We start from the raw sequence: 14,655 nt of genomic DNA on the forward strand, positions 1-14,655 counted from the left end.
ATTAACACATTATGGACAGACATAATGAAGTGAGGAAGGATGAAAAGAGTGAGAATGAAGATAGGAATGTGAGGGAGTGGATCATGATCAGAAAATATCAGACTCTCGTTCATCTAACAAGCCCAAACACATTCATAGCATGACCAATAATCAGCGAAGTGTTCCCCACAAGTCAAGTGACATTATTTTTTTGCCGTCTGGTGTGAATACACCTCAAGAAAAAGACTCAAAGCCTGAGAGATTTTGGGGGACAACTAAACTACGGTACTGCAAAGTTTAACTGATTAAGGACAGGTGGGCAACTACAAACTATTGCAGAGCGACCCATTATTTTACCTGGTCAGTTGTACTTGAATATTGTCAGACATTAAATAAATTTGTTCCTGACAATTGGCTGTGATCGCCCTCTTGTGGATATAATGATATTGAACAGTTTGCATAATGTGCATCATTTTCTTTGCTAAACATAGTTAAATTTGTTATATAATTGAAAAGTGTCCCATTTTTACGACCCAAATTCGAATGTAATTTCTGAGCTCAGTTGACAGCCCTAACAAATAAAGAAAGTTGGTAAATTTTATTGGTTTACCAACATTCCAGCAAAGCATGGCTGAGAGATTATAGGAGGGGCTTTTCTAAAATAGCTGGTCCCTCCTTACTACTAGACCAGGCTATTTTTTGGGGTACAGTAGGCAGTGGCACAATAAGTGTCACCATTGATGAATCATAAAGCTAATGATATACTGCATCCAAAGGTTCAAAGATTGACATGGCCACCCTCCCATAAATAACATGATCTTAAATCGATCACAGAGGAAAACTCCAATTATTTTCCTAGTAAAGAAAGCAAGATTTAGAAGAGAAACCCCTATTTCTGTCTTTGTTAAAAGCATGTCAATATGGACATTAAAAGTAAGTTTATCTTTATTTTATTACAATGCTATTTATAATACTGCACTCTCTCCATGAAAGTTTAATTAACTGCAATTTCAGGACTGCCATAATAATTCTTTCTGGCATTCGAAAATGAATGCGCTAACACAGCAATGTGTGTGTGTGTGTGTGTGTGTGTGTGTGTATGTGTGTATTCGCACCCAGTGCCATAGGGCAGTCTGAACACCAACAGAGCAGGTGAGGAGGCGTTGAGTCTCAGCTGACTGAGTGTTTCAGGGTCCATGTAGAGAGGGGAGGTTTCTAATTGGTCCTGGAGCTGACCAATGACTGCATTAGAGGCTGGCCAGGACACAGCAGGAAGCACCAGGGCAGAGGGAGAGGACCTCAGAGCCCCCTACAGGACATGAGACGCAAATAAAACACCATGGATTAGAATTTATGAAAACGAGTTTAGATTTAAGTCATCATTACGTTCCCAAGTAAATGGCCGCACACACTAAGCACAATAACTATAAATATGTTGTTTTAAAAATCTTTCTAACTGAAGTGGATGGCAGTGTCCACACTACAACAACAACAATAATAGTGGTGAACGATATTGTTTGGATCACTTTCAGAGCGATTTCATGAACGATAGAAACATTGACAGCCAATTCAAATCCATCACAAGGACATCTAGGATGCAATCGGTCTCAGGTAGCTACAGTATCTGATTATCAAGACAGGTGTCTCGATAGTATTGTGAATAATATTGCCTCACCTCGAGGTTGGGGAAGACACTGTCCTGCTTGTTCCCAAAGGCCCCTCCGTACATGGTGAAGTCCTCTATGCTCATCTGTTATGTAGACCAGGAGATAAGAGTCAAATAAATAGAGTCACAGCACATACACAATGTGTCGAGGTGTCCCTGAGCAAGGCCCATAAATGCTCCCCCTGCGCTCAAGTCTGACCACTTGGCCAGCAATCAGCTGGGTGAAGCTGAAAACTGAATTCCCCCGATCGGATTAAGCCATTTAGACCTTTCTAAAACGCCTTCTAAATTCTGACCTATATTTATTCAAAAATTACAACAAATGCATGTTGCTATATACTGTACATACTGTAGCAACAAGAACCCCAAAAGGGGTTCCCGTCCTGAAAGGTATACAAATAGGGGTTCCCGCCCAAAATGGGTTAAATAGGTCTAATTATTTATTATTATTATCATTAAGGGCAAAGTATAAGATCTCATGTCCGTCTCAGTGATCCTCGGTTTCATAGGCATTTACACAATATTCCTCTACTTAAGACACCAATGAGTCAAGTGCAGTAGTATCAAGTTCATCTTCCACATACACTCCACATACCAAGCTCTAGTGTACAGTGTGTAAAGTTGAGGTAATTAGTACCTGTCACTTGTACTTTTTTGGGGGAAAGGGGCCTAATTAGAGGTCATGGTTAGAGTTGAACATATCAAATACTAAACCAAATTAACCACTTTCAACCTCTTCAAACATAGCCGATCTACAAACTCAAAACATGTTGTATCCTGAGGCGTTGTGAGCTTGTAGATTGGCTATTGTCACTATTTTTTAAAACAGGGCTCAAGTGGTTAAATATTTAGGATTGGGGAATGCATGTGTGAATGGGGTCAGAGTGTCGACATCACATCACATCCGTGGTTCTTAAAGTGGGGTCCAGGGACCTTCAGGGTTCCTTGAGGGTTCCAAATGGACCCTTACAGATCTGTAACTTCCTCGGAGTATACAAATGAGTTATTATGGGTGTCCTTGAAATTAAAAGGTTTGAGAACCACTGGTCTGCATGGATATAACAGTTTTGTCGATGTGTGTTTATACCTTGTCCTGGAGGAAGAGCAGTACATTCCGTGGACCAACACTAAGAGCTTTCTCCAGGTAAGAGCCCAGTTGCTCTCTGCCCACAATGTGCCCCGCTGTGGGTGGTGACTGGGATGGCAGAGAGATCCTGGTGGGTGAATTCAACGCATTTTCAAAAGGTTATAAACTGCAGCAGGCCAGCATGCATCACATTACTGATGATCAGCATCATATTACCCTTTTACCTATATTTAATTTAACCTAAGCACATACATTAAGACAGAGGGAGGCAGGGGGCTATATAGAAAAACATTAATTTGGTCATAGACTGAAATATCCAGGATAAGTCATATTATGCAGCCTCTATAATCTCTCAAAACAGATTCAGCAGCCAGCTAATTCAAAGGGATTTTTCCCCTTCTTTTTTTTTTGCCGATGAGTAATAACATTAAGTCTAGAAATTACTACCTAAGTCTGAATGAATAACAGTGAACAATTTGCTATTAGATGTGGGCCATTAGGAGCACTAGCGTCTAGTGGACGGTGTCATACATTTGCAAAACAGCTCCCTTCATATCTTTTTTAAAAGGCTCAGATCATTTGCCCCTGCAAATGCATCACGAACAAAATAAACGTTTACTTCAGCTGTCATCAGTAACGTTAAGCTAACGAGGCAGTAACATTAGCCACAGACAGTAGCTAGCAAAGATGAACGCTGAACCCAATGTCAGCTCTAGGATGCGACCACTGATGGATGACAAATAGAAAAACACACGAGTCCTCACCCCTCGCTCGTCCACAACATCAGTGGCACCTGCTCGTCGCATTTCCCTATTGTTAATAGCAGAAATAATGTGGCAAATGACAATTTGAACGCTCGCATCTTTGCGGTCGCCATCTTCGAGATACAGGAGCTCTCTCTCTGACAGGTGTGACGTCACGTCGCCAAGTGAGATCACGTGAGCTGCCGCATCTTCAGAGAAACGCTTCGCCCGTTTCACCGAAATTGGTGACCTGACAATTTATGTGGCGTGAGCTAGGTCACTGTTGTCGACCACTCAATCAGTGAAAGAACAGCGACCTCTGGGTGCACTGAATTCGATAGGTCATCAGTGTTTGTGTAACGTGCCACTCCATCCCTTGCGTCTATTTTGCTATTGATAATATACAAACAGGGCAGAACATAATAGTACAGTAGTTTGGGCGTGCAAGAAAAATTACTATCTTCTGTGATTGGTGGCAGACATTTGTCCTTATGATGACCATTTGTTCCAAAGAGCTCAATTTTTTAAATATAAAACAGGGTGAAGACTCAAGAATACTCCAACTGACTGAACTACCACGTTTAAACTTAGAAAATATTTTATTGGCATACCCATTGCAAAGTGTGGAAATCATAGTAAGGCAAGGCAATACATTTATCAAATAACCATAATTCATTCTTACTTTGGCCCTTACATTTGATTAAAACACTGATTTCAGTGGTAAATACGTTTAAGTAAAGGAAAGAGCCTAGAGGAAAAGAAAATCTATTTTGAGTTTTAACATAGCATTTCATATCTATTGAATTAAAAGATAATCATCAAACCTTTCAAATGTACAGCTCCTACATGGAAGATGACAAGGACATGATATTGTGAAGACGGAGAATAGACTGGTTATGAACACATGGATATGAAAGGGTTCTGCATTGTATGACCTATAGTGCAGTCATATCAATGCCAGGCTGCCATGACAACAAAGAGGTAACAAGTAGCTGTAGAACAGCAGTCATGCCCTATAATCAATATTTCATCCTGACAGCATATGCAAGTCATTTACAATGAACATTGTGAACCTTTAGACTTTCATACAATCAGTCAATCACTCGAGAGGACAACCATTATATAGAACAGCGGTTCCCATTATCTTTTTCCTTAGATCTGACAAAGCTGAGACCCCCAACACACATGCGCACACACTTGCATTTTTCATTTTAACCACTTACACCTATACTTGTGTGATGAATAGCAAAAATATCTACAAGTAAAAGTATATCTATTCGAATAATGCATCTCGTTGTGAGCTAGTAGATCTACTACTTTGGCTATTTTTGAATAAATTTTTGAACAATGTTAGTGTGCTCCACATTCACAATGATGTTACATGTGGGAGTTAGTTATGATTTTATGCAACATGTTTACAAAGTTGGACTACCTCCAAACAGACATGGCCTCCAAAAGGCGGGCTAGATCCGAGGTTGGGAACCACTGATCTACACAGGTTAACACGACTGGGGTTGTATGTCAAACACAGCCAAGCAGCTCAGTGGACCTCTCTTAAAAGTACAGCAATACAAAGGCAGGTCCAGGACCAGGTTATGGGGGAAATCTTCCAATATTCTAATCTTTCAGGCCATTTAAACGAATGACTGAGTAAGAGGACACAACATGAACCAATGTGCATTCAAGTAACAGAATCATGCATTTGCTAAATAAAATGTGAAGACAAAATTCATGCATTGAAATGTGAAGAAAGCTCTGGTGCAAGGAAGCAAACTCAATTGCTCCCTAATGACTAAAAACATCTGTGATACTGATCACTTCATGGCACACCTTAATGTAACGTTACAACATTCCCTGGCATTGCTTCAATATTTCCTGAGTCTGCTTAGAGTGGTGACCATGGCTGAGATGAACCAGTTATCTAAAAGAGGAAGGAAGACTACATTGCATCCAGAAAGTATTCAGACACACATTCCAAAATTGGGCAGTTGGCGAGCCTTTGGCATCCATTAGATTCCAACGTGTTAAGCAGCTCCCATAGCTGTAACTTTGTTTTGTCTAGCACAAGTAAGCACATATGAACTGCCCTGGCTGTTCTGATTCTGTGTTTACACACCATTGCGCTCGCTCATAGACTTAAGAGACTTGGAGGCATGCAGCTAGAATTCAGAGAGAAGACCGTGGCTGCACTGCGCTTTGTGGCAGAGCCTCTCCTCAGTTAGACATGAAATTGCTAAAAACACCTAAAGGACTCTCAGTAAGAACGCACGCATCACACAGTATATAAAGTATACAGTATGTATGTAACATCCGGAGGAAAGATCCATGCACACAGCAGCTACCAAAGGCACCTCAGTGTGTCATTACTGTATAATATTTTAGAAATGTCTATTTACATTTATAACAGTTTTTTGCATATTCCTTTGTGTGTGTGTTTTTTTTTATTATTTGAGAATCGGGAACCCACAGAGGTCCTTGAGTGGGGTTCCAGGGGCCCCCAGCGAAACAATTGATAGTTAACTAAATGGACCCTTGCAGGTCATTAACTCAGAAAGTTACCCATTTGGTTGGTCCAAGTCAGAGCCCTGACTTAAACCCAATCAAACATCTCTGTAGACATGAAAACGGCTGTCCAACAGTCCCCAGCCAACCTGACAGATCTTGAGAGTCTGCAGAGAAGAATGGTATACAATCCCCCCAACTCCAGGTGTGCAAAGCTTGTCGTGTCATAGTTGAAGTCAAAAGCTCTTCAATTAAGTACGTAGTAAAACGTCTGAATGTCAATGTGATAATTCAGTGTTTTCTTTTTAATAAATTTGCCACTTTTATCATTATGGAAAATTGAGTGTACATTGATGAGGAAAAATGTAAACAATTTTAGAATAAGGCTGCAACATTTTAGCTTTCGAAGCATGTTGGTTATATGACAGTTTCCCATTTCCAGCTGCTTCTGAATACTTTCTAAATGCACTATAGCTACATTCCACCCATTCCAAGTCCATTGAGTGAGTGTGTGTGTGTGTGTGTGTGTGTGTGTGTGTGTGTGTGTGTGTGTGTGTGTGTGTGTGTGTGTGTGTGTGTGTGTGTGTGTGTGTGCGTGTGTGTGTGTGTGTGTGGTGTTCAAACTGTCTTGATTCAGCTATTACCCTGAAGTTAAGGTAAATTATCATCCCTTGAGGAGTGAGGTAGATCCATGTGATGTGTGGGACTCATGATTTGGTCTGTATCTGTGAGTGGAGTGCCTCTGCCTGGGATTTCAGGCTGCGAAATTCTCCTTGGATAAAATCAGTCAAGATCTTTCTCATTTCCATCTGGGGATAAACATTCAAAAGGCAGGAACGATTAAATATGGCAAATTCATGTTTTTCAACACAAAACACATTTTCCAGCCCATGTTTACAAGTTTGCACATGTAGTTTCACCTGGCTCTTGTTTTCGGCTCGGAGCGACTCAACTAGGTCTTTGACACTAAAAGGTTTTCCCACCAGCACTGTGATTTTCTGAAAGCAAAAAGTAATTTGAAACAATGGTCAGTCAGACCTAAAATTTAAATTGTGTGCCAAGTGAAATGTCTCCCAGCTTTAAGTGTGTTTGGGTTCTTACCTTTCCTGTTTGAGGAATGTATGGCTTCACATTAGGGAGTACATCACACATACCTGAGACAACACATGAAACTGATTGTAACATTTCAAACACCCACATAGCAGCTGTAGCCACCATGTGGTTCAATAGTTCTCCACACAGATAAGAGACATACTGTATCTTTCAGTTATCACTATTATTTTATTGTTATTTTCATGAACTGGTTTTAAATGTATTTATGTTTTAATTTAATCAACTGTGAGCACCAGTGTTATAGGCCTATTATACAAATCAAATTTGGGGTGTACCATGTACTTTTTATACAGGGAGAACAAAATGGATTCACAGCCCTTATACATTTTATAATAATATTAAAAGATAAATCTAGAGGAACACTGTCACAGATACGTGGGTAGCATAATTCTTCAATAGGTGTGTTCATCATAGGATGTGTAACTCACCTACATGCCAGAGGGGCAGTATGATGGGGTTTAGGGAGCACTCTGCTATTAGCCGACCCATACCTATAACATGGGAACAAATTTATACAATTTGACATTTTACCCACATCAACCCTGGTGTCCCTATTTCAAGCATTTCAAGAGTACACAAATAATTAGAATTTCAATTTGTATTAAGTTCAAAGTGACAAAAAAAAAACCCCGACATGAAGCATGTAGCAAGAACGCTAGTCACTCACCCCATTTTAACCGTATGAACTCATACGGTTCTGTCATGTTCACTTTACCTGTTGAGAGTGGAGGGTACTTTTATAATAACAGCAGTGACATAAAAAAATAAGAAACACAATAGAAGCAAAGAGAAGAGACAGTGGCAGAGTACCTTCTGGAAAAATATGCACCCATTCCCCTTTATTTAACCTCTCCAGAATGAAGTCCATGCCTTTCTGGTAAACACCATCCCCTAAAAAACAAACAAGCATCATAATTAACACTTTCATCCCTGGTTATTACACAGACTCTAAAAGTATAATACCTAATCCTTCCCGTCTTGGCACTGGCAATCTAAGAGAGACATTTTGGAGGTAAAGTCTTGAGACATACTACTATCCTGTCCATTGGGTGCCGTGGTGGGAGAAGTACTCATATGTTTTAAGTAAAAGTATCAATACTGCAATGTAGAAGTACTCTGTGATTGATTGATTGATTGATTGATGTACAGTACTTTATTTAGTAAGACATGAGAACATCAGTACATGGAAGTACAAATTCACAATACAAAGTCTACTAAACTGGAAGACTCATTAAGCACTGAGCTTGTTTAAGATGAGATCCCCATGCACACAAATCATGATGACATATAAGAGACAGACAGATATACACACTACTATACAGAATGTCATACAATCAGCTTACAGGTTACTGGTATAACTGGTATTACAAGTAAAAGTCCGGAATTAAAAATGTACTTGAGTAAAAGTACAAAAGTATTGGTATCAAAATGTTCTTAAGGTACCAAAAGTAAAAGTACTAAAATGTAGCAGATCTACAAGCTCACAACACGTCACGATGCGACGCGTTGTGAGCATGTAGATCTGCAATTTTCAAATAGCCTAGGTATAAAATAGGGCTAAAGTAGTTAATGTATGTTTCATAATGTAATATATTTATATCTGCAAAGTTTTCAAATAATTGTAGTGGAGTAAAAGTACAATATTTGCCTCTGAGATGTAGTGGAGTAGAAGTAAAAGTATAGACAATTGGAAATACTACGGTAAAGTAAAAGTACCTCAAAATTGTACTTAAGTACAGTACTTGAGTAAATGTACTTAGTTACTTTACACCACTGCATGCAACCCAGAATAGTAATGGTGGTGAACAGAAACTAAGACAAATCTTGTGCTACAAATAGACACTCACCTCTGTACACAGGAACACATTTACCACGGCTGAAGAACCTGGAGTGGACCTCTGAGGTGAAGCAGATGTCAGAGGCAGCTGGGGTCCTGTCCAATGACAGTGAAGGGTGATCATCACGCATTGGTCAATGCACTGAGATATTATTCATACAGTAATCATGGCTATAGTAGATCAATATGATTAAAAACAGATAACCAACGTGAATGACGAGCTCACCACCGCATTTTCCGGAAGTTCCATATTTGTTTGAGCCTTAGTACTCCTGTCATAAAGTAGCAAAGACATTTGATTATATCACTATCTTACAGATACAGACATTATTATTATATATTTATTATTACAAAAAAAAAAGTATTTGGTGTGTGTGTCCTTACCCCAAATATGCGGGTCATCCATGCAGGACTGGTGATTGGACAGTGTGATAAGGGGTGTGTCTCCAGGGCGCTGATCAATAAGGTCCAACAGTACTTCATGGTTGTGAATTGTCAGGTAGTTCATGTACTCTACAAGGAAAGAGAGGGAGAAGAGGGGAAATATGTTGTGAAGTGATCCGCTGTGAGGTCCTCACTATATAGTAAAATCCTCAGGTTGAATTTATCCATTTATAAATCTGAGTGTACAAAAGCAACCAAGCAACCAACCATTTGTCTACATTTTGTACACCCTCAGAGATTCATAAAGACTCTGGATTTTACAGTGCAGTGTGTGTCAGCATTGGTGTCTGAGAGAGTTGTGTAACTGGTGTGTTCTAGTTTTTTTCAGAGGGATACGATAATCATTCCTTGCACGACATGCGCGTGGTCGTGGAGATACGCTAGCGCGTTTTCAATGGATGAAATGGTTAGTAGAGGGCTACGCTTGGCTACGAAAATGTTCTGCAGGTCACGCTGCGTATAAAGCGTAACACGGTAGAACACGCCACTGAATGAATGTAAACAAACATGCCATCAAACTTACTGGTCCAAAAGTACGCGTAAGAGCCAACCATGCCCATGATCAGGGAGCTGGAGAGCCTCCAGGCCAAAGGGGGGCACTGTGGGAATGGCCATTTCACCTCCAGAGGCATCACAACAACTACACACTACTACATCCACAACATCAGTCTGGCGCACACACACACACACACACACACACACACACTTCCATTATACAATTTATGAAATACAGAGGAAAGATACAGTATATCCATAGCTAAAGCCCCTGAGGTAGCCTACATAAGGAAAATCAATGTTTATTAATATTACCCAAAAACACAGACAGACTGGGCTACTTTACAAGATTTAGTGGGTGTTACTTAGTCCTGGAATTCACTGCACACACCCCCTTACTATAAATACAATATTTTAGTGCAGTAACAAGACTGTAATGAAGTTATGCTTTCAGGTTGGAAACATTTCTGGCTTAATTAATTTAAAGAAATAATAACCTAATTCATTGGGCTATCTCCTATAAAATACATGAATTTCCTAGTGCATGGGTCTTCAACGTTTTTCAGGCTTAGCTGAGAGAGAGATGAAACAGGGACCCCCCCACTACATATTGCATAAAATTGTGTTGCAGATTAAACCTTTTCATAGATTTCATAGATAGCTTCATAGACTATCAGTGTTGCGTGAATTAATGTTTTAGTTAGAATTAATTCGTTTTTTTCAGACATTTAAGCACTGAAACCCTCAATACTTAGTAAACTTGACCTTTATGGCTCAGTACTTGATCTGCTCTTTTTTCCCCCCCACACTACCAAACCTCTTTGCCAAAAATAGCCAATCTACAAGCACACAGAGCTTGTAGATCTGCTATTTTCGGCTAATGTTCCTCTCAGATTAGGGATTCTTGTGTTGAAGTGGTTAAAAAATAAATCCATATCACACAAAGATTTGGCGGCGCCCCTGTAACTCTGAGGACCCCATAAGGGTCCCGGACCCCCTGTTGAAGACCCCTGTCCTAGTGTCCTAGTGAATTGGTTTGCGATAACTTTAGTCAGATGATATAGCTTATATAAATGCTGTTCCTGTTAACTTGCCTATCACTGGTTGAACAGCATGACCCAAAACAACTGTCAACTTCAACCCGCTTTTCTCAAGTTAACAAATTAAAAATTGAATTAAAAACTGGTCTAATCTCACATTAATATGTTTCGACACGTGATCAATATCTTATCATGAGCACAAATCTAGAGTCAAAGCACCATCTCACCTTCTCTTGACAGCTGATCTTAGCTTAGCCAACATGTCCAATCCACCCCGGAACAGAATGGACTCGCGCTTTGAATTGTGGGAATGGTAGTTTATGAATTGAGTCAATTTCTCTGATTTAAAAATCATAGCATTTCACAAGTTTAAGCGAAGATCCATTATGAACCACCACAATAACGTGATGTTAAAGATACTTTTATACACTGAACATTATTCATAGTTTTTTCAAGACCATTGAATAATTGACTTCATGGTAAAGAGTGCGAGGAAATAAGCAGAGTGACACGTCCTTGTAGCAAGTACCCGTTCCTAGGCAACAACAGAACATAAACAAAAAGAATGGCGGAAGACAAGGCAAGTGCAGGTTTGTATAGCAGCTTAACTTAAGTTTTGTTTTGTTGTTTAATCGCTGAATGAACGCTGAATGAAGTTGGCATAGGCCTACTGCTATTAGCCTATTAATGTTCTGCAGCCATAGCCCCGTTTAGAACCTCACTCTGGACCACGATATTGGTTCCAAACTGGGCTAGTTCAGCCACATAGTGGAGAGATAAAGCAAGGTGGACTCCCACTACATATTGTATAAAATTGTGTGTTTTTTTTTTTCACAAGACAAGAGGCTTTCAATTTTCACCATATTTATCTGATTAATTTGTCTCATCAATGTCTGCCAATGCTGACTTTTGAGATTTGAAAGTAGCTTTGGAGCATCCCACAGGTTTTTTTTTCAAGTGCCTATGCCTCCAAGTGATGCTGCAGTTTGATGCTTCATACAGTAGATTCGTTTGACAGCACTATCATCATCAGTGTTTGTTTACACTTTATCTTTGCTAATAATATGTTTATGTGTATTTTCAGACGTTTACATCTTTTGGGGAAAAAATATTCATTCATTCACAACTTTAGCATATTGCCTTTTATCTGATTGGTTCATTCTCTCCTTTCTTCATCCCTGTCTGCATGGGATCAGAGGCCGTAGTCCTTGAAGTCCACAAGAAGATCAATGAAGCATTTCAAGTGTTCGACCATGATTTCAACAAAACAGTGGATGTCCGGTGAGTTGATTTAATAGTTTAAATCTTAAATTGCTGCTACCAGTAGCAAACTACTGACACACGGATTTGGGGAGCTACCTGTCACAGACCTGACACCTATTTTGGGACTCAACATGCCTTGTTACTTTATGTAGCCTACTAACTTGTGCAGTTTGATATGAAGAAGTATGTAATATTTTCCTTTTCATAAAATGGACTACGGACAAAACTGTGTTCAATGTGTTTGTGTTTTAGGGAGATTGGCACCATCATCCGTTCCATGGGCCTCTTCCCCACTGAGGGGGAGCTACATGACATAATAGCTGAGGTTAGAACATAATGGACAAAATGTGAATGAACAAACTAGGTTTTAAGATATACCTTGATTCAGATATGTTGTAGACATGTGACTTAGGATACATAGTGGGGTAAATTTCTTTCTGACATTGAAGCTATGTTATGCAAAATTATAGTTAGAGAGTTAAAGAAGATACATTTGAGGAAATTTCGCCATTTAGGAATAAATGTAGTATGGAGAAAAAAAGGTATCCCTCATCGTTGCGTCTCATTCCTGTTTACCAGATGGAGGAGGAGGAGCCTACAGGATATATTCGCTTTGAGAAATTCGTCCCAGTCATGACCAGCGTACTGATGGAGCGCAAGTAACACTCGTCTTTAATAGCGATTATGTAATATTGTTTATGATTGTTTATAATACAATGTGGCGGTAATATGCTTTGCAGTGGACAATGATAGCAGTGTGTGTGTGTGTGTGTGTGTGTGTGTGTGTGTGTGTGTGTGTGTGTGTGTGTGTGTGTGTGTGTGTGTGTGTGTGTGTGTGTGTGTGTGTGTGTGTGTGTGTGTGTGTGTGTGTGTGTGTGTGTGTGTGTGTTAGGTTCCGTCCCATCCCAGAGGACCTGCTGCTCCAAGCATTTGAGGTGAGACCTGATACTGGGCCTGCATTCTCCAGGGCTACGTGGTTGTTTACGGGTTGTATACAGTTGCAGATAAGCACCACACACTTTGCTATGTTGACTCTAGAATATTAGATATACTGTATAGACTTAGAAGGAGACCGGCATCAATGGTACTAGTTAGTTAGCTGTTGCCAACTTTTTGGAGGAATGTATGTTATCAGCCTTTGGCTATGGGGCTCTGGGGAAAAACAGGTTATGAGCAAAAGCAATGATAATACTTGCATAATTAATGCCTTCATAACAAAACAGCTGACATATTCCCAGGTTCTGGACCAGCAGAACAAAGGACACTTGCAACCGGACGAGCTGAAAAAGTACATGACACAGGAAGGTAAAATCAGTAATAGTAGTTATTATTATTCTACAGGTATATGTCTAAAATGTAAACCCCAACCCTGACACTATCTCACAAAATATAGTGGAAGGCAATCACTTTGTGTATTTATATTTGCTTTGTATGTGCCCTACAGGGGGTTTGGGTTTGAGTGATATGTTTTTGTTCAAATGACTGTTAAATAGCTCTATATTCCAATAGCAATCTCTAATATAGAGTCTTTGTTCAATAACATGGGTCTCCCTGTTTCTTCTCTTAGTAAACTGAAAATACATTTTCAGGTCAGGATACCAATCTGATCCAATCAGCAACTCAGAACTCCAAAAAGAGGTGGCGCTTACCGCACATCTATACCACATGTGTGTTATTATTTTAACAAAAACATACAATATCATTTAAACCCCTTTTAATTTATAATCAATCGTAACAAGAACTGGTGGGTTGTAGCTTGGGAATCAGTTCTTGTCGACTGTGTAATATGTTGCAGAAAATATAATCTGAAACAACAACAAAAAACAACATGCTAATCATCACTCAGGTGAGCCCTTCACACAGGAGGAACTGGAGGAGATGCTGTCAGCCGCTGTTGACCCAGAGAAGAATGTTATTTACTACAAAGATTTTGTCAGCATGATGACCATTGATAAATAGATATTTGGCCATTTTGTCATTGTGTGACAGTACAGCCACTGGCCATGATGTACATGTATATTGTGTATTAAGTGTATGAAAAAGTGCATTTGAGGATTAGGATTATGTTCCTTCCTAATACTCAATACTACTGTACAAATAGAGAGATTTGGTGTGCAGAGAGAAGAAATTAGTGAGAATTTTATTATGTTGTGCCTGCACACTGCCAGCCTGCACGGTACAAGAGTAAAGTTTTATTATCGAAGCAACGTTTAAGTCAGGAGACTTTCCTCCTGACCGAAACGTTGCTTCCATAAAACTTTGCTCTTGTACAGTACCATGCAAGCTGACAATGTGCGGGTTCCTTCCTTTATTGTTGATGACGCCTGCTGCTCCTTGCCTACGCATCTGCTTTTGACCCTTTTAATCTAGGTGTGCAAAAGCCTTTTTACACAAAATTATTTTGTGCCTGCCATCTTTACAAGGTGCTTAACTGTATTTCTTGATGTCTGTTCCAAATGGAACACTTTCATACTGTTCATACTGTA

At 39.6% G+C, this 14,655-nt stretch overlaps 3 protein-coding genes across 3 annotated transcripts in view; 1 reads left to right on the forward strand and 2 right to left on the reverse strand.

The window, feature by feature from the left end:
* Positions 1 to 3,622, reverse strand: part of LOC308096468 (V-type proton ATPase subunit S1-like) — a 7,282-nt gene extending 3,660 nt beyond the window's left edge. Inside the window, exons 1-4 of the mRNA XM_080443888.1 lie at positions 3,497 to 3,622; positions 2,733 to 2,859; positions 1,655 to 1,729; positions 1,095 to 1,288 (exon numbers count right to left, since the gene is read on the reverse strand). Coding sequence (XP_080300014.1) covers positions 1,095 to 1,288; positions 1,655 to 1,729; positions 2,733 to 2,859; positions 3,497 to 3,609 — 509 coding nt within the window. The 5' untranslated portion in view covers positions 3,610 to 3,622. The remainder of the gene's footprint in view (positions 1 to 1,094; positions 1,289 to 1,654; positions 1,730 to 2,732; positions 2,860 to 3,496) is intronic.
* Positions 3,623 to 4,072: 450 nt separating this feature from the next.
* Positions 4,073 to 11,181, reverse strand: LOC308096275 (tafazzin-like). Its single transcript, XM_080443658.1, has 11 exons — positions 11,134 to 11,181; positions 9,895 to 10,040; positions 9,312 to 9,440; positions 9,154 to 9,199; positions 8,938 to 9,023; positions 7,901 to 7,981; positions 7,758 to 7,805; positions 7,519 to 7,581; positions 7,079 to 7,131; positions 6,898 to 6,975; positions 4,073 to 6,786 (listed from the first exon to the last, which is right to left on the reverse strand). Exons 2-11 carry the CDS (start codon positions 10,001 to 10,003, stop codon positions 6,685 to 6,687), a joined length of 795 nt encoding a protein of 264 aa, XP_080299784.1. The 5' UTR covers positions 10,004 to 10,040; positions 11,134 to 11,181; the 3' UTR covers positions 4,073 to 6,684.
* A 290-nt stretch (positions 11,182 to 11,471) lies between these two features.
* drc8 (dynein regulatory complex subunit 8) lies at positions 11,472 to 14,574 on the forward strand (the record flags this gene model as incomplete). The annotated part of the gene is made up of 7 exons (XM_080444275.1): positions 11,472 to 11,496; positions 12,103 to 12,187; positions 12,422 to 12,494; positions 12,749 to 12,828; positions 13,062 to 13,104; positions 13,408 to 13,474; positions 14,016 to 14,574. The coding sequence occupies 7 exons, from the start codon at positions 11,472 to 11,474 to the stop codon at positions 14,126 to 14,128; spliced, it is 486 nt and encodes a 161-aa protein (XP_080300401.1). The 3' UTR covers positions 14,129 to 14,574.
* Positions 14,575 to 14,655: the final 81 nt, after the last annotated feature.

This window comes from Gymnoscopelus braueri, assembly GCF_963280865.1.
Source record: "Gymnoscopelus braueri genome assembly, chromosome: 12".
Lineage (NCBI taxonomy): Eukaryota > Metazoa > Chordata > Actinopteri > Myctophiformes > Myctophidae > Gymnoscopelus > Gymnoscopelus braueri.